Source organism: Pleurodeles waltl, chromosome 10 (assembly GCF_031143425.1).
Source record: "Pleurodeles waltl isolate 20211129_DDA chromosome 10, aPleWal1.hap1.20221129, whole genome shotgun sequence".
Classification (NCBI taxonomy): domain Eukaryota; kingdom Metazoa; phylum Chordata; class Amphibia; order Caudata; family Salamandridae; genus Pleurodeles; species Pleurodeles waltl.
Window position 1 is genome coordinate 310,746,368 of NC_090449.1, and position 24,679 is coordinate 310,771,046.

Here is a 24,679-nt window from a genome sequence, read left to right on the forward strand (position 1 = left end):
TATACTGCCTACCAGCATAGATGATATTTGAATCCTACACCTTGTAGTCCTCAAGCTTATGTAATATTTCCCATACACTGATGTACACACCTGTGATTGATTGACTCTGTGTAATGTGTGTGACATAAAGTTATCCAACACTTTAAACTGGTATAAGTGGTGCCATACAACTAATTAACTGCATCAGATAGTAAGCTGATAAAGAGACTTGAGGGGCACTGTTAAAGGGTGGTAGTGAGGGAATCAGTGGCAAAGGTGATCAGGGGTGGGCGCCAACAAACATTGTTGCAACGGGCGTCACCAGCGCTAAAGTCAGCCCTGTCTATGCAGTCATGTTACCAAGGGACATTCGTATCTCTGGGTTTTAAAGGGTCATGGTATGTGTCCTGCAGGTCATAAGGGCTCCCCTGATCACAGTCTGAGTAGCTCAGTTGGAAAAAAGACTGTGATGACAGAGGAGGTGGCAGAGTGTGTGGTCAGGATGAACATGGTAAGTATGTGCTCGTCGTTCTGGAGTATTAAAAGGTCTAGGGATAGGAGGTTATGGTGGCTGGCTGGTGGCCCATGCCTCAGGGACTGGGAAAGTTTTATTTCCTGGGATATCTGCTCCTCAAATGTGCATTCTTTTTTTGGCATCACAAGTGAGTGTGTCTGGTCTTGCTGAGGTTGCCCAGCTAATATCTTCCCTGTATACCTTGCACTGACTGACATCCTGGAGTTTAGGAAGCTCAACAATGAGGAAAGCCTTTCCTATGTCTGACTTGAGGCCCCCGTTTCAGCCCTGAGAGCAGTGTCTTGAAGACGGCTCTAAAGTCAATTTCGACTCCAAAGTAGTCTTTCTGGAGGCTTGGGGGTCAGTAGGTGTTAAGGGTCCTCGATTCCCTTCACTGAAAGCTTTCCTGGCCTAGAAAGGGTCTCTTAGTGTTAACAGTGCTCAGATTCTGGAACCAGAACCGGCTCTTATGGCCTCTTGTGACTTGCCTCTGAACACCCCAGGAGCACTGCTAAGTCTCCCAACATTAGATGGCAGTAATTTTCAGATTAGGTGTATCTAAACCCACACGTCCTGCAAACACATTTTTGAAGCAGTACTTACTTTCAAATTCCAAATATTGGCTACAGTATATTACTATTATGGTCATTACAAAGACAGGGAAGGGTTTGTCCTTCTACTGTCATCTTAGAAATATAAACGGTTGCAGTCTATACGTTCCGTGATGAAGATGATGGGAAAGTATGAGCTACTATATAATTAGCCTATTACAAACTTGGAGGATATGTATTGTAAGATTGTGAATGGAGCGATCAGAAGTACAAGTTGCTTACATTTGATAAAGCCTTATGTAGGAGAGACTATCTAGCCACAGATTCCTTACCTTGGAATTATCTCTAGGCATCAGACCAGGTCCAGAAACTGTTTGTGAGCAGTACCCCTGTGTGCTGGTAGGTGGTGTTCTTCAGCTCCGCATAGCATCCTTGACTGCACCGGAAGTTAGGTGCGAGGTGCCTATGTACGCACCAACCCAGTATGCGGACTTCACTGTCTTTCCATGATTTTTCACACCAGAAGTGCAGAGCCAGGAAAAACACTGACCACTGGTGTGCTAAATTAGGGCCCTTAAAAGGGGAGCAACCCTTGATTCTGAAATCCGTTCACAGAGAAGAGAGGATGGTGGTTTGGTAAGGTTTCTGTGCCTAGACAGTCTCTACCAGATAAGGTGTCAGCAAAGGTAATTAACTGTTCATCTGAAAGAGTTCTAGCTGCAGACTCCTTACCTTAGAATAGACACCCAAGCAATACCTCCTCGGAGGTAGGGCTGCGACATAGAATGGACTTGAACATCCCGTAGGACCTAACAGGCAAAAGGCCTGCCTCACTGGCCCTCACTGCCCAGGCAAAAGGGCTTTGTAAACGTGTGCAGAGAAGCCCACACTGCTGTCTGAAAGAAATCCAGGACAGGTACTCTGCAAGGTAACGCAGTGGTTGCAACCTAGACTCTGGTAGAATAAGCTTGCAAACATTCAGGAGATTGATATTTTGCCAGTACATAACAGATTTTGATGCAAAGCCCTGTCCATCAAGAGACGGTCTGTTTCTGCACCGCCTTTCCTTTTTTGCCTTTAACATAGCCCACAAAGAGTATATGATCCACCAGGAAATTTAGTGTGGTCACGGTAGAACAACAACACTATTTTTTGGGTCCAGTGGATGCAGTCTCTTCTCTTGAGGGGTGCGGTGGAGCATAAAAAGTAGGCCAAGTGATGGACTGGCCTACATGAGAGGGAGCAACCAACTTTGGTAGGAAGAATGTTCCAGTGCCAAGGACCAGTTCATGGGGGTCAGAACATCCTCTTCCCAAATGTATCCAGCCTTTTGGATTCCCTATCCGGTGGAGTGGTAGGGAGTGTGCTACTAATTTTGGAGGTTGACACCTGGACCACCAACCTCTGTGGTGTGGGGTGCTGAGTGAGGAAATCAGGGTCCCTTGGGGCAGGGCAATGGTGGGTGGGCAACTGTCCTATGCACAGAAGTCCCTGTGTAAGACTTGTACGCAGCCCAGAGTAGGATGTAATGAAGGGCTTCACTGAATGGGAGTAATGGTTCGGTGGAGGCAACTTAGAGCTGAAGCACCTCCATCAAGATTTTCGTCTTGACTGCCACTGAGAGCAGTGCAACGTCTAGGACCCCAATCTCCCTACGCACCACCATTGGGAATGAGGCACCCTTCTTTGTAGTCACAGTGGGGGAGAGACCAGGCCAGTGTCTGCAGAGGTGCCCAGTCCACTGGCATCTGGCAGATCCGCATACCAGTGTTCTCAGGATCTTCTAACTGGTAACCTTAAGGGTCCGCATATCCCTCCCAATCACAAGCCAATCAAGGACTATCCAAATATTAAGGCACTGGCTCCAACATAAGGGGTCTGTCCACGGTCAGCACTGGAGCTGGCGTCAGACGGTGGCTGTTCTGCTCTATGTCGGAGTCGAGAATGACGATGGGGATGGTGCACTGTGGGACGTCGGCCTGCAAGGGCCCCAGGGAAGGTCAAGGTGGCTCTATTGGGGTCACTCCAGATCCATCAATGGATCCAAGGGGCCTGACTGGCACCAGGGACAAAACCTGCTGACAGAAGACCAGAGAGGGCCCCTTTTTGAGCCCACGGACCCAAAAATTGCTGCAGCAGGGATGGGCCTTCCAAATATCAGGGGCATGGCCTCATAGAATTCACACAGCTGGGTAGGGGTCACTCCGGTTTCCGGAAACTCTGGGAGGCATGGAGACAGCCCAAGTGCAGTCTCCAATATACAGCTAGGCCTCTAATGCTGACGCTCCTTCGTCTAGTCAGATGACTTCGACAGACATGGTGAAGTCAAAGAGCTCTTCAACTTCTTGCTCTTCTTGTCCTGGTGGAACTTACCAGAATTCCCAGACGACCGAATGCAACAACGAGTACCTGGAGTGGCTATGCAAGTGATCTTGGGCATTCCTCTTAACTGAGATCTTGTGCGACGTTGCATTGAGAAGCTTGAGGGACTGCTCCCTCAAGGCCTTGGGGTGCATGTTGCGGCAGTCAAGACAGGTTTTAACATAATTGCACTCAAATACTAGAGGTACACCAAATGCAGGTCTGTGAAGGACATCAGTCGATGACAGGTGCCACACAGTTTAAACCCGGCTTTCCGAGTGGACATCCTGATGCACCAAGAGTCAAGGTCTCGAAAAAATCTCAATAAAAAGTATTAAAAAAAAAGATCAGTCAAAAAGAGCTTGGGGTAGCTCTTCTCAGATCTAAGCTGACTGGCACAGAAAGAAAAGAACTGACGTCAGCACGCTGGGATGGCTTCTACACAGGCACATCACTTCCAGCGTGGACGACACCACGCAGATCAGAGCAATGAAACCTACTGGCACACAGGGGTACCAATCATCAAAACATTTCTGGATCCAGTCGGACGTCAGTGGCTAATTCTAAGGTAAGGAATCTGCATCTAGAAGTCTTTATCAGATAGTTATTTTTAAAAAGAAATTAAACTCTCCAACACACTTTAGAGGTCTCCCAACATAAAAGTCTAGTATTTGCACTGCGCTAAATTTCTGCGACTCAGGAATGCAGGTGCTATGGTATTTCTCTTCTATTACATAGCTGCAACTATTCTGCAAAAAGATGCAAGAGAGAAAGATGGTTTGTGCTTCAACTGCACTTCATTTCAGCTGATAGTCCAGGGATAGCTGGTGGATAAGTATGATGTATATTCGGTCTCTGCTCTTTGTCTATGCTTCTTTCAGGTGACTGAGTCCAACAGGCTCTAACCATCCAAATTAGGCTCTGACCAGCTGCTATCAACTCAGGTTTCACACAGAGTTACGTTTAGGCAGTTCTCCTGGACTACCCTCACCTGCAAAATGAGAATGGAAAGTGGGAGGTTATGCACTCACCTGGAATGCTCATGATGGTGACAGCCAGGAAGGTGGCAGTGCCAGAGAGAATGTTGAAGATGGTGAGGCGAGTGTAGGCAGTGGCAGCAACGGAGAAGAAGAAGCTGAGCAGGTACATGAGAGGGATGACAGCCCAACCATACAGCAGGAAGATCAGCATGACATCCACCAGGTGGTTGTCTTGAGTGAATGCTTTGACATCAAATGCCAAGAAAATCACCTTGAATGAAAAGACACATAACAAGGAGACAAACAGATAACAAAACTTTCTCTTAAGGCCTGTATTTTATTAATGATAAAATCTTTCTTAAGAACCCCCCAATAAAGATAGACCCTCTCTGTTCCTTCTTCTAGAGGAAGCCCAACTCTAGGTCATCCATGGGATCCCACAAGTATCCTTGATGAAAATGTGGTCATGAAAATGAAGGACGATTTATGACTAAATAACTACACTTAACCAATCAATCTTTAGTCAGAGGCAGTTAATATTTAAATTCAACTCCCCTTCACTATACCTCATTTTAAGGAAGTCTCATAATAGCCATAGAAAACTAATGAAAGTGACAGGACCAGTAGTTATCTGTGCTGAGCCATGAGGATGCTGCATATTTCAGTATTCAATTACATCAACACCACATGACCCTACACTTCAAATCTACGTGTATGCAAATGACTCACCAGCATTAGCAAACAAGGAATGAGGAAATTGATGAGATCCCAAAGCAGGGCAGACAGCCAAAAGTTGGTCACATATACACCGCTGACAAACTGCACATGCTTGGACTTGATAGCCCTCTCGGTGACCAGAAGAAGGGCAAAAGTACTGGCAAGAGAAGCCATGCCATAAAGAAGGTTGATAGCAATGGCAAATCCGGTCTGGCCCCTACAGAAAAAAAGTCATAGAGGGAAGGAAGGGAAAACATGGTTAACAGAGAAGCTTGCAACTAAAAGAAAACCAACCAACAGGACTCAACACCCATTACTAATTTAGTTCTAATGGCCCTATTTTTCAGTCTACAGCACACTGGACTTGGTTGTTTGCCGCATCTTTGAAATGTAAGCTTATGTGAAGCCTATCTCTGACTGCAATGGTATATTTAATTTTCCTTTGAGACTGTCCTGACTGCCCAAATAAACCAACTAAAGGGGCCTTCACTGGCAATATTACAGAAACTACACACCTGTGTGTAAACAGAGAGCACAACCGTGTTGCTTCTTTTACAATATAGAAAGGAGCAAATATATTTTACACTTGTCGGTATTACATTTTTTTTTTTTTAGCACCAGGGGAAAAGTATAAAATGATTGCTCAAGAGAAGCCTGTTGGTGACATTTCCCAATAGGCTATAGGTGGCTGTTTACGTAAGATATCTCCTATTTTCATTTTTTAAGGCACAATGGGCCAGATGTATCAAAATCCTATTTTTGCATTCCCTAAATAGTGATTTTTAAGAAATCACAATTTAGTGAATGCAAAAATCATATGTAACAAAATAGCGATTCCCTAATAGCGATTTCTACAGAATTGCAATTGCTATTAGGGAATCGCTATTGGGGATTGGAACTCCATTCGTTTCTATGGGCCTGAAGGCCCGTAGGTGTGAATGGTTTTGCATTTCCTAATTTGCAATTTCCTATTAGGAAATCACAAATTAGGAAATGCAAAACCAAGGGTGCGGTGGGCCTAAGGCCCCTTTTTATGCACCCCTAAAATAAACTGTACACATGTAAAGCGCACATGCCCTAGGGGCTTGTGTGCGCTACAAGGCACTTTAAAAAATATATTTTTAATGCATTTTTTAGAATTGTACATGGTTTCCATCAACTTGGAGCTGATGGCAAAAGCATTTCCTAAATGCCCATTTCGCATTTAGGAAATGCTTGTTGCATGTGCTTATGGAATCGCAAATAGGAAATCACAATTTACGATTTCCTATTCAGGGAATCGCAAACTGCGATTCCCTATTTGAAGTCACAATTTTAAGGAATAGCAAAAAAGTGTGATTCCCTAAAATGGGACTGCCAATGCCTTTCATTCATTTGGAAAGGCACTTTTGCATTTGCAAACGGTCAAATGTAGTAATTCACACCGTTTATGAATGCAAAAACGTTTGATACATGTGTCCCAACATCTTTTAGTCTGAAGGTTGTACAAAAGCCCCTCATTTAGAGACAGATTTATGTAGCTTTTTTCTTCTCCAAAAGGCCCAATTTGCAGAATCAGGCCGTTTGCAACAAGAAAAAAGCATTTTGCTATGTACAAACCCTATTTTGTGATTCAGTGATCTACAGGGAGTGCATAATTATTAGGCAAATGAGTATTTTGACCACATCATCCTCTTTATGCATGTTGTCTTACTCCAAGCTGTATAGGCTCGAAAGCCTACTACCAATTAAGCATATTAGGTGATGTGCATCTCTGTAATGAGAAGGGGTGTGGTCTAATGACATCAACACTCTATATCAGGTGTGCATAATTATTAGGCAACTTCCTTTCCTTTGGCAAAATGGGTCAAAAGAAGGACTTGACAGGCTCAGAAAAGTCAAAAATAGTGAGATATCTTGCAGAGGGATGCAGCACTCTTAAAATTGCAAAGCTTCTGAAGCGTGATCATCGAACAATCAAGCGTTTCATTCAAAATAGTCAACAGGGTCGCAAGAAGCGTGTGGAAAAACCAAGGCGCAAAATAACTGCCCATGAACTGAGAAAAGTCAAGCGTGCAGCTGCCACGATGCCACTTGCCACCAGTTTGGCCATATTTCAGAGCTGCAACATCACTGGAGTGCCCAAAAGCACAAGGTGTGCAATACTCAGAGACATGGCCAAGGTAAGAAAGGCTGAAAGACGACCACCACTGAACAAGACACACAAGCTGAAACGTCAAGACTGGGCCAAGAAATATCTCAAGACTGATTTTTCTAAGGTTTTATGGACTGATGAAATGAGAGTGAGTCTTGATGGGCCAGATGGATGGGCCCGTGGCTGGATTGGTAAAGGGCAGAGAGCTCCAGTCCGACTCAGACGCCAGCAAGGTGGAGGTGGAGTACTGGTTTGGGCTGGTATCATCAAAGATGAGCTTGGGGGGCCTTTTCGGGTTGAGGATGGAGTCAAGCTCAACTCCCAGTCCTACTGCCAGTTCCTGGAAGACACCTTCTTCAAGCAGTGGTACAGGAAGAAGTCTGCATCCTTCAAGAAAAACATGATTTTCATGCAGGACAATGCTCCATCACACGCGTCCAAGTACTCCACAGCGTGGCTGGCAAGAAAGGGTATAAAAGAAGGAAATCTAATGACATGGCCTCCTTGTTCACCTGATCTGAACCCCATTGAGAACCTGTGGTCCATCATCCAATGTGAGATTTACAAGGAGGGAAAACAGTACACCTCTCTGAACAGTGTCTGGGAGGCTGTGGTTGCTGCTGCACGCAATGTTGATGGTGAACAGATCAAAACACTGACAGAATCCATGGATGGCAGGCTTTTGAGTGTCCTTGCAAAGAAAGGTGGCTATATTGGTCACTGATTTGTTTTTGTTTTGTTTTTGAATGTCAGAAATGTATATTTGTGAATGTTGAGATGTTATATTGGTTTCACTGGTAATAATAAACAATTGAAATGGGTATATATTTTTTTTTGTTAAGTTGCCTAATAATTATGCACAGTAATAGTCACCTGCACACACAGATATCCCCCTAACATAGCTAAAACTAAAAACAAACTAAAAACTACTTCCAAAAATATTCAGCTTTGATATTAATGAGTTTTTTGGGTTCATTGAGAACATGGTTGTTGTTCAATAATAAAATTAATCCTCAAAAATACAATTTGCCTAATAATTCTGCACTCCCTGTATTTACCGAATTGCAAAATAGATTTGAGAGTTGCTATTTGGAATGTGGCATGCCAAGGGGGTCCCTTCCAAATAGCAAGTTGCAGGGGGATGCATGACTGATTTGTGAACGCAATTGCGGTCACAAAACAATTGTAGTTACCATTTTTAAATTGGCAGTAACACATTTGCAAATGGGAAGGGGTCCCACGAGACCCCTTCCTCTTTGTGAATGGATGTGAAAATAGTTTTCCAGAGCCGGCAGTGGTCCCTCGGACCACTGCCTACTCTCAAAAAATGAAACTGAAACGTTTTATTTATTTATTTTGTTGAAATGCATCCCGTTTCCCTTTGAGGAAAACGGGCTGCATTTAAAAAAGAAACTGCTTTATTTAAAAAGCAGTCACTGACATGGTGGTCTGCTGACCCCAGCAGGCCACCATCCCTGTGAGTGCAGCCATTCCCAATGGGGTTGCAAATTGAGACCTACCCTCATGAATAATGTTGAGGTAGGTCATTCGCGACCCCATTGGGAATCACAAACAGTGTGATTTACACTGTTGTACATTTGGTTTCTTGAATCGCAATTTGCAACTCACAAATGACTTGCAAATTGCTAGTCGCAAAACTCGCAGTCGTACAGCTCGCCCTTAATTCACAATTTACACAGATTAGGGCCCTGATTAAGGAACATTTCGGTGAGGCCTTAGAACATGTGCTCAACATGGGGATGTAGGTGTGAGGGGATTATTTTTGTGTGGATATGGTCAAACACCAACCCTATATAAAGGAAATCACCATTTTGTGGATAAAAAGAAAACAGACACCAGGTCATATAGACCCCATCATTCCCAGGTCCGCCGGTGAACTGTATGGTACCTTATGTGCACAATATACATAGCACATGTGGGGACCAGGTACCAGAAAGTCAAAGAACTCTAGTTATGTGGAGAGGACAGGGTTTATATCCTCAGAGGGATATAATTTAAGAGGCCATTGGCTTAGTTCTGGAATCATAGTGCCACCACTGTGAGTCACTGCATCGCTTGGATTAAGAGGGGCAGGAAACCCCTCACTCAGAAAGTAGGTGCACTTTGGGTTTTCCCCTGACTTGCGAACACAGTTCTGATGCTGACAATGCCCAAAAGAGTAAGGAACACCTCCCGTCGGTCCACATTATTGTCAAGCTAACTGGAGGAAAAACACAAGGCTTCCCAGGAAAAGCACATCGTTTTCCAATGTGATGGAGAGGAGTTCTGCACCAACATGGTACTTCTGAAAGCAATATTGTAAAGATCTGCTGTCACAGCTTTCTGGGGCAGAGTTTCTTTCCACTGTCAATGCTCATTTGTGAATTTGAGTTTCAATGGTTTACATTTTTGTTTTTTTCCTAAGACTATAAGTGAGTTCCAGCGCCAAGTGTCCTCCTAAAAACTATTTCACTGCAGGTTTGAAGTATTACTATCACTTAGGATCTAAACAAATAGGTGAGAGGATTAATTGGGGACTTGCATAGAAAAAGGATTGTATTTTATTCTTACATGGCAGGAGCTATGGAATTATTCTATTAAGATTATCAATTGCTCTATTTTTGCTGACTCCAACCTTTCAATTGCTCTGGGTGCCCAAACATCTAGTAGAGAATCAACTCACCACCATTCCCAACTATTAGTCCAATGACCTACATGTTCTTCCTTCTTGGCAACATATAATGAATGTAACTGCCACCTTAAATATCATACCTGCACCCAAACCAATCTACAAGTGGTGCACCCTCACCTACTCTGGCTGATCTTTATTGGTCGATGTTCAATTTGTAGTGCATGTGCCTTGATCTGAATCCGTCTCTACTCACCCCCCAGATTAATTTTCAATGAAGCTATGCCATGCAACAGCAACTACCATTACCTCTATAATTACAAATTGTATCCCATCTATTTTGTTGTTTGCTATGTTCTGATCTGATCTGATCTGATCCTAGTGCTAAATATTTCTTCTCTGCAAACTCTACTGCTCTTTATTAGCTTTAACATGCATAACGTTTAAAACAAATTTTCAAATGCCCAGATGTCTGTCGCCAAAACACAAACCTTAGCATTCATTAATATTCCAATCACAACATCACTGGCTTAATATTCTAAAGCCCGCCCTACTTTATTTCTGGAATATTAATATTATGGTATTGTTAGTTTTAAAGAGCATCTATCATATAATGGTACTTGTAGTTGCAATGAGAGTACCTTAGTTAGGAAGACAAGAACACTATCTACCCAGGTAGCTGCGGCATACCAAACGCAGACTGCACTGAGCTCTTCTTAATTAAACATTTTTGCATGACAGGGAGAAAATAAGGGTCTGGGAAGGTCAGAAAGAGTGGATCAGAGGAACTCAGAGCAAGGCTTCCTGCTTCTGATTTTATCTGTAAATCATTATAGTGTAACTGCAGAAGAGGTAAAAGTCCCAAAAATTGTTCAATTTCTAAGGCTAAACGTTGTATTATAGTGGTTCAATTATTGCACTCTCTCTGCCACTCCATGTGCCCGTTGCCTCTTGTGACTACAAGTAGCTGATTGCCATCATAAAACAGATAAAGCAAAACCACCTACTCTCTGAGTTGGTCCTTGGCAGTCTCATTTGTGGACCGTAGCTGTGGGTAGTTGGTAACTGAGATGGAGGCATTGGGTCCAGCCAGCAGCTTGTAGATGGCATTGTCGGCCAAAAGAAGAGCAGAGGCAGAAGAATGATAAGCTTGGTTGTTGAAAAAGGCAGTTATGATGGTGGTTTTACCAATAACTATGAAAGAGGCTGCAGCCACACAGTGCTCATTAAAGGCCCCACCTTCCTCTGAGGCCTTTCCAATAATATATTCCTCTATGTCACCTGGAAATAAAAGACTAGGTGTAAGTGTGACATTTTCAATCCATTCAAACAATGTGATCTGACTGTTTTAAATAAAAGTATAATGTATCTTTAATGCCACACCATTCCACCTGGTTCAAGGATTCCACCTTCTTCCCAGATCATAGGTTATTTAATTGCAATACTGAAACCTGCTTTGCAAGACTGTACACCAATGCCTGGACGTAGCCTGCCGTTTCATGTTTGTTGTTACAAAGCAATGTTTCTTTACTAGACTGGGAGAGCAGTCCCACCTGAGAAAACCCGCAGATAAATATAATTTCCCAACTAAGGGAGTTAGAGGGATGGGAAGGGTATGGGACAGTGGTTCCCAACATTTTGAGTCCTGTGGACCCCCACTATCATAACTGGAACCCGGGATCCCCCAATTAATCATACTGGAATCCAGGGACCCCCTACGGAGTCATTAGTGGAAGCTGGGGACCCAAGCCTGCACATGGTCTATGATTTAAACGGCAACAAAATAGACAGAAAATACAGAAACAAGCATTCCATCAAACACATACACAAATAACACATTTTATTTCATTTGCAAACAAAATAATTTGAAAAATAACAATATTAATAGTAAGGGTGGAGCTTTTCTAAGTTCACTTGAAGCCGCACATCATCCATACAGTATTCTGTCTGATGCACCTGAACTGGTCCCAGGAATCAACCTGAGGATGCTAATTTAAATTTTAGCCTCCAATTTCCAATTCCTTGTCATTTACAGTACTTAACATTTTCAAGTGTACATTTAGCCACTTAGGTTATACAGACTTTATTAATCTGTCAATATTTGTTAATTTTCTAAGCAGTAACTACCCCCGGGGGTCCCGGGACCACAGGTTGGAACCCACTTGGCCAGGAGATAGAATACAACTACAGCTTAAGGGTAACAGAAAAAACATGTAGGTTCGTTCTCGTGTTCTTTTTCTCTTTCTCTTTCTCTCTTTATCTATATATATATGGAAAATGTCACTTACTCAGTGTACATCTGTTCGTGGCATGAGACGCTGCAGATTCACATGCTGTGCATATCCCGCCATCTAGTGTTGGGCTCGGAGTGTTACAAGTTTTTTTTTTTTTAAGAAGTCTTTTCGAGTCACAAGATCGAGGGACTCCTCCCATTTCGGCTCCATTGCGCATGGGCGTCGACTCCATCTTAGATTGTTTTCCCCGCAGAGGGTGAGGTAGGAGTTGTGTATATAGTAATAGTGCCCATGCAATGGAGTAAGTATGTATGTACATAATGTGATTAAAAGTGTTATATTTACAAATTTACAAATGTCCAAGTTTATTTTTATCAACTTATAACGGCTACAGGCTCCCGGGGAGGTGGGAGGGCTCATGTGAATCTGCAGCGTCTCATGCCACGAACAGATGTACACTGGGTAAGTGACATTTTCCGTTCAATGGCATGTGTAGCTGCAGATACACATGATGTGCATAGACTAGTAATCAGTTATCTCCCCAAAAGCGGTGGTTTAGCCTGTAGGAGTTGAAGTTCTTTGAAATAATGTTCTTAATACTGCTTGTCCTACTGTGGCTTGTTGTGTTGTTAACACATCCATGCAGTAATGTTTAGTGAATGTATGAGGCGTAGACCATGTGGCTGCCTCACAGATTTCTGTCATTGGTATATTTCCTAGAAAGGCCATGGTGGCGCCTTTCTTTCTAGTGGAGTGTGCCTTTGGTGTAATAGGCAGTTCTCTTTTTGCTTTTATATAACAGGTTTGAATACACTTAACTATCCATCTGGCAATGCCTTGTTTGGATATTGGATTCCCTACATGAGGTTTTTGGAAAGCTACAAACAATTGTTTTGTTTTGCGAATTTGTTTGGTTCTATCAATGTAATACATTAGTGCTCTTTTTATGTCTAATGTATGTAATGCTCTTTCAGCTACAGAGTCTGGTTCTGGAAAGAACACTGGGAGTTCCACTGTTTGATTTAAGTGGAACGGTGATATGACTTTTGGCAAAAATGTGGGATTTGTGCGTAGAACCACTTTATGTTTGTGTATTTGTATAAAGGGTTCTTGTATGGTAAAGGCTTGTATTTCACTTACTCTTCTGAGAGATGTGATAGCTATTAGGAAGGCTACTTTCCAGGTTAAGTATTGTATCTCACAAGAGTGCATGGGTTCAAATGGTGGGCCCATGAGTCGTGTTAATACAATATTGAGGTTCCACGAAGGAACTGGTGGTGTTCTTGGTGGAATGATCCTTTTTAGACCCTCCATAAATGCTTTTATGACTGGGATTCTGAATAGTGAAGTTGAATGTGTAATTTGCAGATAGGCAGAAATTACTGTGAGATGTATTTTAATGGATGAAAAAGCTAACTTAGACTTTTGTAAGTGTAGTAAGTAGCTTACAATGTTTTTCGCGGATGCGTGTAATGGTTGAATTTGATTATTATAACAGTAATAAACAAATCTTTTCCATTTATTTGCGTAGCAATGTCTTGTAGTAGGTTTACTAGCCTGTTAGATGACCTCCATACATTCTGGTGTAAGGTCTAGATGTCCGAACACTAAGACTTCAGGAGCCAGATTGCTAGATTGAGCGATGCTTGATTCGGGTGTCTGATCTGTTGTTTGTGTTGAGTTAACAGATCTGGTCTGTTTGGTAGTTTGATATGAGGCACTACTGACAGGTCTAGTAGTGTTGTGTACCAAGGTTGTCGTGCCCAAGTTGGTGCTATTAGTATTGGTTTGAACTTGTTTTGACTCAATTTGTTTACGACATACGGAAGGAGTGGGAGAGGGGGAAAAGCGTAAGCAAATATCCCTGACCAACTCATCCATAATGCATTGACCTTGGAGTGAGGCTGTGGGTACCTGGATGCGAAGTTTTGGCATTTTGCGTTTTCTTTTGTTGCGAATAGGTCTATTTGCGGTGTTCCCCAGGTTTGGAAGAAGGTTTGTGGTATCTGGGGATGAATTTCCCATTCGTGGACCTGTTGGTGATCCTGACTGAGATTGTCGGCTAACTGGTTTTGAATTCCTGGTATGTATTGCGCTATTAGGCGAATGTGATTGTGAATCGCCCGATGCCAAATCTTTTGTGCTAAGAGACACAACTGTGTTGAGTGTGTCCCTCCCTGTTTGTTTAGGTAATACATTGTTGTCATGTTGTCTGTTTTGACAAGAATGTGTTTGTGGGCTATTAGTGGTTGAAATGCTTTCAACGCTAGAAACACTGCTAGTAGTTCTAACTGATTTATATTAAATTTGTTTCTGCTGAGTGTCCCATTGTCCCTGGATACTGTGTTGGTTGAGGTGTGCTCCCCACCCTACCATGGAAGCATCTGTTGTGATCACGTATTGAGGCACTGGGTCTTGGAAAGGCCGCCCTTGGTTTAAATTTATAGAATTCCACCATTGAAGCGAGGTGTATGTTTGGCAGTCTATCAACACTAGATCTTGAAGTTGACCCTGTGCTTGTGACCATTGTGTTGCTAGGCACTGTTGTAAGGGCCGCATGTGTAATCTTGCATTTGGGACAATGGCTATGCATGAGGACATCATGCCTAGTAGTTTCATCACTAATTTTACCTGAAACCTTTGGTTTGGGTGCATGCACTGTATTATGTTTTGGAATGCTTGTACCCTTTGTGGACTTGGAGTGGCAATCCCTTTGTTTGTGTTGATTGTTGCTCCTAAGTATTGTTGTATTTGACACAGCTGTAAGTGTGATTTTTGTTAGTTTAGTGAGGACCCTAGTTTGTGAAGGGTTTCTATGACGTATTTTGAAGACACTGTTCCTGCGTGTTGGTTTTGATTAACCAATCGTCTATATACGGGAATACGTGTATGTGCTGTCTTCTGATATGGGCTGCTACTACTGCAAGGCATTTTGTAAATACCCTTGGTGCTGTTGTTATCCCGAATGGTAACACTTTGAATTGGTAATGTACCCCTTGGATTACATCCCTAAGTATTTTCTGTGTGAAGGATGTATGGGTATATGGAAGTATGCATCCTTGAGATCTAATGTTGACATGTAGTCTTGTTGTTTGAGCAAGGGGATAACATCTTGAAGTGTCACCATGTGAAAGTGATCTGAGCTGATGTAAAGATTTAGTGTTCTGAGATCTAAGATGGGTCTCAGAGTTTTGTCCTTTTTGGGTATTAGAAAATACAGGGAATAAACACCTGTTCCTTTTTGATGATTGGGTACCAGTTCTATTGCGTCTTTTTGCAACAACGCTTGGACTTCTAGTTGTAATAGATCCAAGTGCTGTTTGGACAAATTGTGTGTTCTTGGAGGCACATTTGGTGGTACTTGTAGGAATTCTATGCAATAACCATGTTGGATAATGGCTAGGACCCACAAGTTTGTTGTTATTTCTTCCCAGTTTTGGTAGAAATCTGTGAGTCTCCCCCCCACTGGTGTTATGTGTTGGGGATTTGTGACACTGAAGTCACTGTTTATTTTGAGGGTTTTTTGGGCTTTGGATCTTTCCTCTAGTTTTAGGGAACTGTCCACCTCTGTATTGTCCCCGAAAACCTCCTCTCTGATACTGGCCCTGGTATGTGGGTCTGGATTGTGAAGTTGAGGGTTCTGTGCTTTGTGCCCGAAACCCCCCTCTGAATTGTGTCTTCCTAAATGTGCCTCTGCCCTGTGGGGAGTAGAGCGCGCCCATGGCTTTGGCCGTATCTGTGTCTTTTTTCAGCTCTTCTATAGCTGTGTCCACCTCCGGCCCAAACAACTGCTGTCCATTAAAAGGCATATTAAGCACAGCCTGTTGGATTTCTGGCTTAAATCCGGAGGTGCGTAGCCATGCGTGTCTTCGAATGCTGACTGCTGTATTCACAGTTCTTGCGGCTGTGTCCGCTGCATCCATTGCCAATCGTATCTGGTTGTTCGAGATACTTTGGCCCTCTTCCACCACTTGTTGTGCACGCTTTTGGAACTCTTTGGGCAGATGTTCTATAAAGTGCTGCATTTCATCCCAATGAGCCCTGCCATATCTTGCCAATAAAGCCTGTGAATTGGCAATGCGCCATTGATTGGCTGCCTGTGCTGCAACTCTTTTCCCCGCTGCATCAAACTTTCGACTTTCTTTGTCGGGTGGTGGTGCATCCCCAGAAGTCTGTGAGTTTGCCCTTTTGCGTGCTGCGCCTACTACCACTGAGTCAGGTGTTAGTTGTTGCGTGATGTACACAGGGTCTGCAGGGGGAGGCTTGTACTTTTTTTCCACCCTAGGTGTAATGGCTCTGCATTTGACGGGGTCTTGAAACACTTGTTTTGTGTGTTTTAACTTCGGCAGACTCTGGTACTGGCTGTGTGTTGACGACAAAGTATTAAATAGAAAGTCATCTTCAATAGGTTCAGCATGCAGTGCTACATTGTGAAAAGCAGCCGCTCTGGACACCACCTGCATGTAAGCAGTACTGTCTTCAGGTGGTGACGGCCTTGCTGCGTAGCAGTCTGGGCTATTGTCGGATACTGGTGCATCATATAGATTCCATGCATCTAGGTCCTCCTGGGTCATCCCTGTGTGCGTTGGAGACTGCATCATAGGGGGTGTTGTAATTGGTGACAGTTGCGGTGAGTGGTGTGGTGATGGTTGTGGCGAAGAGTGGGGTGGAGTTACTCCTTTTGCCACTTTTGCTTGTGGTTGTCTTTCTTTGTCTTGGAAAGCAAGTTTCCTTTTCATCCTTATAGGAGGGAGAGTTCTTATTTTCCCGGTTTCCTTTTGAATATGGAGCCTTCTTTGTGTATAATCTGGCTCCCCTGCTTCTAGCTCTTGTCCAAATTTGTGGCCTTGTAGTTGTTCTGAAAGGCCTTGTTCTTCGGAGTAGGAGCTTGTTTTCGGCTCCGAAGCTGGGTGTTTCGGTACCAAAAAAGTTTCTACCGTCTTTTTCGGCTCCGAAGCCACTTTTTTAGGTTTCGGTGTGCCGTCTCTCGGTGCCGACTTATCTCGGAGCCGGTCTCTCGATGTCGAGTCTGGTCTGAGCCATGTTCTCGGTGTCAAGTATGCTCTGTGCCGGGATCTCGACCGGAGTCGGATGACTTCGACACGTGTGTGCCCTTTTTCGGTGCTGATGGATGGTCACCGATTTTACGGGTTAAGCCATGGCCTGCCAGCGGTGGCATCCCCTGGGCCTTCATGATTTTTGTGTGAGTTTTGGCGGGGGCTGGTTTACTCACGGTTTTCGGCACCTGCTCAGTTTCGGTCTCGTCCGAGTCAGCGATGGAGAAAGTCTCTTCTTCCTTGACGCCGACGCCATTTGAAGCCTTCGTGCTCTCCAGTCCCTTAGCGTTTTCTTCGACCGAAACGCCCGACAGGCCTCGCAGGTATCCTCTTTGTGTTTGGGGGACAAACACAAATTACAGACTAGATGCTGATCAGTGTAAGGATACTTGTTGTGGCATTCGGGGCAGAAGCAGAATGGGGTCGGTTCCATTAGCCTTGAAGACACACGCATTCAGGCCGACAAGGCCCCGCCGGGGAATATAAGCCCCGAAGGGCTACCGGAGCTCTTCTTGATTCGGTGTCGATCTGCGTTAAATAACCCGATACCGAACGCAAACAATACCGTCAAATTTTCCGAGATTTAACTATCCGAACCGAAACATGGAGCGAAGAGGAACACGTCCCAACCCGATGGCGGAAAGAAAACAATCTAAGATGGAGTCGACGCCCATGCGCAATGGAGCAGAAATGGGAGGAGTCCCTCGATCTCGTGACTCGAATAGACTTCTTCGAAGAAAAACAACTTGTAACACTCCGAGCCCAACACTAGATGGCGGGATATGCACAGCATGTGTATCTGCAGTTACACATGCCATCGAACATATATATATATATATATATATATATATATATGGAAAATGTCACTTACCCAGTGTACATCTGTTCGTGGCATGAGACGCTGCAGATTCACATGCTGTGCATTATCCTCCCTCTCTATGACCCAACAAATCAACGCTCTTACCTCCTCATGCTTCAACAAACTCCGTATACTGAAAAACATTCAAATGGATCCCCACAGAGACCAGAAAAACTGTCACTCACGCACTCATCAGCAGCAGGCTTGATTACAGAAACGCCCTCTACGCCGGCACCACTCTAAAACTCAAGTGCAAACTACACGCATCCAGAACTCAGCAGCACGACTCATCCTCGACCTCCGCCGACACGAACACATCTCTCCACACCTCAAATCCCTCCACTGGCTCCCCATTGACAAAAGGATCACCTTCAAGATCCTCATCCTCGCACACAAATCACTCCACAACACAGGCCCTGCCTACCTCAACGAGAGTCACCTTCCACACCCCCACACGAAACGTCCGTTCAGCTGACCTCTCTCTCGCCTCTGTCCCCCGCATCAAACACACCACCACCGGGGGCAGATCCTTCTCCTACATTGCACCCAAAACATGGAACGCACTCACAACCCACATTCGCAAGACCCAAAACCTACTTCTTTTCAGGAAGGGCCTCAAAACCTGGCTTTTTGAACAGTGAATCTCCTAGCCCCTTTCCCTCCCCCCGTTCCCCCCCCAGCGCCTTGAGACCCTCACAGGTGAGTAGCGCGCTTTATAAATCTCTTTGATACAGATCTACCTATATATATATATATATATATATATATATATATATATATATATATATATATATATATATCTATCTACATAGATATATCTATAGATATATCCATGTACCTAGATATATCTATCTACATAGATATATATATAGATATATACATATATTTTTTTTTTTGTTGTTGTATGGTTTCCTTGGGGGCCAAAATGGCCCCCAGGGAAACCCTACAACATCTAAAAAAAAAATTGCCCCCACAGGGGGTCACCCTGCCCACGGGCGACCCCCTGTCATTTCACTTTTTTTTTTTTGGAAAAAAAATAATCCCCTGGGGGGGGGCGGGATCGCGCCCCCCCACACCCCCCACCCCCCCCCCAGGGGGCACCTACCTTTTTTTTTTTTTAAGAAAATTATGCCAGGGGGGGGGGGGGGCGGCCCGTTTTCCCGCCCCCCAAAAGTGAAATCCCTGGTGTCTAGTGGGGTTTCCTGGCCCCCGATCGCAGCTGTGCTGCGATCGGGGGCCAGGAAACCGTTCGATCGGGGGCCAGAAACAGTTTCAGAAGGCCTCGTAAGAAAGGGGAGAGTCTCCCCTTTCTTACGAGGCCTTTTCAAAATGTTTCCTGACCCCCCGATCGCAGCTGTGCTGCGATCGGGGGAGCCAGGAAACCTGAAAGTGTTTCCTGGCCCCCGATCGCAGCACAGCTGCGACCGGAGGCCAGGAAACACTTTCAGGAAGGCCTCGTAAGAAAGGGGAGACACTCCCCTTTCTTACGAGGCCTTCCCGAACATGTAAAAGGCCGTTTTCCCCATGAAAGCAGGAAGCGGCCGCAAGGCTGCTTCCTGCTTTCATGGGGAAAACACCTTTGCAACGTCAGCGCGCCTCGCGGCGCGCTGACGTCACAAAGGGGCAGGTGGGGGGCGGGGGGAGACACAGTAGCTTCCGTGTCTCCCGGGGGGAGTAAAAAAAAAAAAAAGAAAAAATCCTCGGGTGCGACGCACCCGAGGATTTATTAATGCCCTTCCTGGTGTCGGCCACTGGTCGTGACCCGCACCAGGGAGGGTGTGTGGGCGTCGGCCACTCACTTAAGAGGTTAATACAGCCTGTCCTACTGTGGCTTGTTGTGTTGCTAACACGTCTAAACAGTAATGCTTAGTAGATGTATGAGGCGTAGACCAGGTGTCTGCCTTACAAATTTCTGTCATTGGTATATTTCCAAGAAAAGCCATTGCGGTGCCTTTCTTTCTAGTGGAATGTGCTCTTGGTGTAATCGGTAATTCTCTTTTTACTTTAATGTAGCAGGTTTGAATACATTTAACTATCCATCTGGCGATGCCTTGTTTGGATATAGGGTTACCTGCATGAGGTTTTTGGAAAGCTACAAGCAATTGTTTTGTTTTACGAAATTGTTTCGTTCTGTCAATGTAATACATTAGTGCTCTTTTTATGTCTAATGTATGTAAGGCCCTTTCAGCTACTGAGTCTGGTTGTGGAAAGAAGACTCGGAGTTCCACAGTTTGGTTTAGATGGAATGGTGATTCGACCTTTGGTAAGAATTTTGGATTTGTACGGAGAACCACTTTATGTTTATGTATTTGTATAAAGGGTTCTTGAATAGTAAATGCTTGTATTTCACTCACTCTTCTAAGTGATGTGATAGCTATTAGAAAGGCTACTTTCCAAGTTAGATATTGAATTTGACAAGAGTGCATGGTTTCAAATGGTGGCCCATGAGTCGTGTTAATACAACATTAAGGTTCCACAATGGTACTGGTGGTGTCCTCAGGGGTATGATTGTTTTTAGTCCCTCCATAAATGCTTTAATGACTGTGATTCTAAAAAGTGATGTTGTATGTGTAATCTGCAGATAGGCAGATATTACAGTGAGATAGATTTTTATGGAAGAAAATGCCAGATTAGACTTTTGTAAGTGTAACAAATAGCTTACAATGTCCTTTGTGGAGGCATGTAGTGGTTGAATTTGATTAGTGTGGCAGTAGCAAACGAATCTCTTCCATTTGTTTGCGTAGCAATGTCTTGTTGTAGGTTTTCTGGCTTGTTTAATGACCTCCATACACTCTTGTGTAAGATTTAAATGTCCGAATTCTAAGACTGCAGGAGCCTGATTGCTAGATTGAGCGATGCTGGATTCGGGTATCTGATCTGTTGTTTGTGTTGTGTTAACAGATCTAGTATGTTTGGTAGTTTGATGTGGGGTACTACTGATAAGTCCAACAGTGTTGTGTACCACGGTTGGCGAGCCCAGGTTGGTGCTATGAGTATTAGTTTGAGTTTGTTTTGACTTAGTTTGTTGAACAAATAAGGAATGAGTGGGGGAGGGGGAAAAGCGTAAGCAAAGATCCCTGACCAACTGATCCATAGTGCATTGCCCTTGGACTGAGAGTGTGGGTACCTGGACGCAAAGTTTTGGCATTTTGCGTTTTCTTTTGTTGCGAATAGGTCTATGTTTGGTGTTCCCCAGCGGTGGAAGTGATCCTGTAGGATCTGGGGATGTATTTTCCATTTGTGAGTTTGCTGGTGATCTCGACTGAGATTGTCGGCTAACTGATTCTGAATCCCTGGTATGTATTGTGCTATTGGGCGAATGTGGTTGTGAATTGCCCAATGCCAAATCTTTTGTGCTAAGAGACACAGTTGTGACGAGTGTGACCGCCCTTGTTTGTTGAGATAGTACATAGTTGTCATGTTGTTGTTTTGACAAGAATGTGTTTGTGGGCTACTAGTGGTTGAAACGCCTTTAATGCTAGAAAAACCGCTAGCAGTTCCAAATGATTTATGTGAAGTTGTTTTTGTTGATTGTCCCATTGACCCTGTATGCTGTGATTGTTGAGGTGTGCTCCCCACCCCATCATGGAAGCATCTGTTGTGATAACAGCTTGAGGCACTGGGTCTTGGAATGGCTGCCCTTTGTTTAAATTTATAGGGTTCCACCATTAAAGCGAGGAGTGTGTTTGGCGGTCTATCAACACTAGATCTTGAAGTTGACCCTGTGCTTGTGTCCATTGTTTTGCTAGGCACTGTTGTAAGGGCCGCATGTGTAATCTTGCATTTGGACAATGGCTATGCATGAGGACATCATGCCTAGAAGTTTCATTACAAACCTTACTGTGTAATGTTGGTTCGGTTGCATGGTTGATCTTACATTTTGGAACGATTGGACTCTTTGTGGGCTTGGAGTGGTAATTGCCCTTTGTGTGTTGAGTGTTGCTCCCAAGTATTGTTGTATTTGGGATGGTTGCAGATGTGATTTCTGGTATTTTATAGAGAACCCCAGTTTGTGTAGCGTTTCTATGACGCATTGCGTGTGAAGAAGACACTGTTGTTGAGTGTTGGTTTTTATTAGCCAGTCATCTAAATATGGGAATAAGTGCATGTGATGTCTCCTTATGTGAGCGGTTACTACTGCTAAGCATTTTGTGAATGCCCTTGGGGCTGTTATTCCGAACGGTAGCACTTTGAAATGATAGTGTATGCCGTGCATTACAAACCTTAAGTATCTTCTGTGAGAAGGATGGATGGGTATGTGGAAATACACATCCTTGAGATCCAGTGTTGTCATGTATTCCTCCTTTTTTAATAAGGGAACTACGTCTTGAAGTGTTACCATGTGGAAGTGGTCTGACTTGATGAAGAGATTCAGTGTTCCGAGATCTAAGATAGGTCTTAATGTTTTGTCCTTTTTTGGAATCAGGAAGTATAGTGAGTAGACGCCTGTTCCTTTTTGATGTTTGGGTACGAGCTCTATTGCTTGTTTTTGTAGTAGTGCTTGGACCTCTATTTGTAATAGGTCTAAGTGTTGTTGGGACAATCTGTGCGTTTTGGTGGCACATCTGGCGGGAATTGTGTGAATTCTATGCAATAACCATGTTGGATAATTGAAAAGACCCATGCGCCTGTGGTAATATGTGTCCAGTTTTGGTAGTATGTGGTTAGCCTCCCCCCCACTGGTGACAAGTGTTGGGGTGTTGTGACATTGAAGTCACTTTTTGGTTTGGCTTGGTTTGGTTGTTTGGAACTTTCCCCTTCCTCTTGGGAATTGTCCTCTATAGGAACCACGAAACCCTCCCCTTTGGTATTGTGCCTGATAGGTGGGTCTGGTTTGAGAGGTGGAAGGCTCAGATGTTTGTTGCTGAAAACCTCCTCTGAATTGTGGTTTTCTAAAGGTTCCTCTGACTTGTGGGGAATAGAGAGCACCAATGGCTTTGGCCGTGTCCGTGTCTTTTTTCAATTTCTCAAAGGCTGTGTTGACTTCCGGCCCAAACAACTGTTGTTGATTAAACGGCATATTTAACACCGCTTGTTGAATCTCTGGCTTGAATCCAGAAATTCTAAGCCATGCATGCCTGCGAATGGTTACAGACGTGTTGACAGTTTGTGCTGCCGTGTCTGCAGAGTCTAGTGCGGACCTTATCTGGTTGTTAGATATGGCCTGTCCTTCTTCCACTACTTGATGGGCAAGTTTTTGGTGTTCCTTGGTCAAGTGCTGTATGATGTCTTGCATCTTGTCCCAGTGTGCCCTGTCATAGCGTGCAAGTAGGGCTTGCGAATTCGCAATCCGCCATTGATTGGCTGCTTGTGCTGCCACTTGCTTGCCCGCTGCGTCGAATTTTCGACTTTCTTTGTCAGACGGTGGAGCGTCTCCTGACGATTGAGAGTTTGCTCTTTTTCTTGCCACCCCTACAACCACTGAGTCCGGTGTAAGTTGTTGTGTTATGAACACAGGGTCTGTTGGGGGAGGTTTGTACTTCTTCTCAACTCTAGGCGTGATAGCTCTTCCCTTTACAGGCTCCTGGAAGACCTGTTGCGCGTGCTTGAGCATGCCCGGGAGCATCGGCAGACTGCGATAGGAAGCGTGGGTGGATGCCAGAGTGTTAAAAAGGAAATCATCCTCCACTGGCTCTGTATGCATTGCTACGTTGTGGAATGTAGCTGCCCTGGATAGTACCTGCGTTTATACAGTACTGTCTTCTGGTGGTGACAGCTTTGCTGGATAACAATCCGGACTGTTATCTGATACTGGTGCATCACATTAGTCCCATGCGTCAGCATCATCCTGTGTCATCCCAGTATGTGCGGGTGACTGCATTATAGGTGTTCCCACTGGTGACAGTTGTGGTGAGTGTGGTGGTGACAGTTGTGGTGAGAACATTGGTGGTGGAGATTGGTCTCTAACCACTTTTGCTTTAGGTTGCCTTTCTGTCTCCTGAAATGCAAGTTTTCTTTTTGATTTGAGCGGAGGTAAAGTTTGTATTTTTCCAGTCTCTTTTTGGATATGTAACCTCCTTTGTGTATGGTCAGGTTCTTCCATACCTAACTCTTGCTCGAATCGATGTCTTTCCCTGAATTGGCTGGAAAGTCCTTGCTCTTCTGTATAAGAGCTTCTTTTTGGCTCCTCTGTATATGAGCTTCTTTTCGGCTCAGAGGCCACTTTTTTCGGCACCAAGATTTCTATTGTTACAGTCTTTTTCGGTTCCGAAGAGATTTTCCTTGTTTTGGGCGATTCGAACTCTCGGTGTCGAGATCGTTCGGTGCCGGATTCTTGACTGGAGTCGGAAGTCTTCGGCAATTCTATGGCCTTTTTCGGTGCCGATGTTTGGTCACCTTCCTTTCGGTGGGTTAAGCCATGGCCTGCTGGTAGTGGCGTCCCCATGGCCTTAAATGTTTTGGCGTAACCCTGAGTTTTGGACGGGGCAGGTTTACTCACGGTTCGTTGCACCGTCGAGGGTCATTCACCTGCGGATTCATCCGAGTCCGTCTCTTGGATGGAGATGCTTTCCTCCTCTCCAACGTCGAGCTGTTCTTTCGGTTTCGACGCCATTTGTAGTCTTCTTGCGAGTCGATCCCTCAAGGTCTTTTTCGATCGGAACGCTCGGCAAGCTTCACAGGTATCCTCTCTGTGTTCAGGTGATAAACACAGATTACAGACCCG

At 44.3% G+C, this 24,679-nt stretch overlaps 1 protein-coding gene across 3 annotated transcripts in view; it reads right to left on the bottom strand.

The window, feature by feature from the left end:
• Positions 1–24,679, bottom strand: part of ABCA3 (ATP binding cassette subfamily A member 3) — a 453,847-nt gene that overhangs the window by 47,294 nt on the left and 381,874 nt on the right. For all 3 annotated transcript variants that reach the window (XM_069210492.1, XM_069210493.1, XM_069210494.1), the window contains exons 20-22: positions 10,873–11,146; positions 5,115–5,319; positions 4,437–4,656 (exon numbers count right to left, since the gene is read on the bottom strand). In XM_069210492.1, coding sequence (XP_069066593.1) covers positions 4,437–4,656; positions 5,115–5,319; positions 10,873–11,146 — 699 coding nt within the window. The remainder of the gene's footprint in view (positions 1–4,436; positions 4,657–5,114; positions 5,320–10,872; positions 11,147–24,679) is intronic.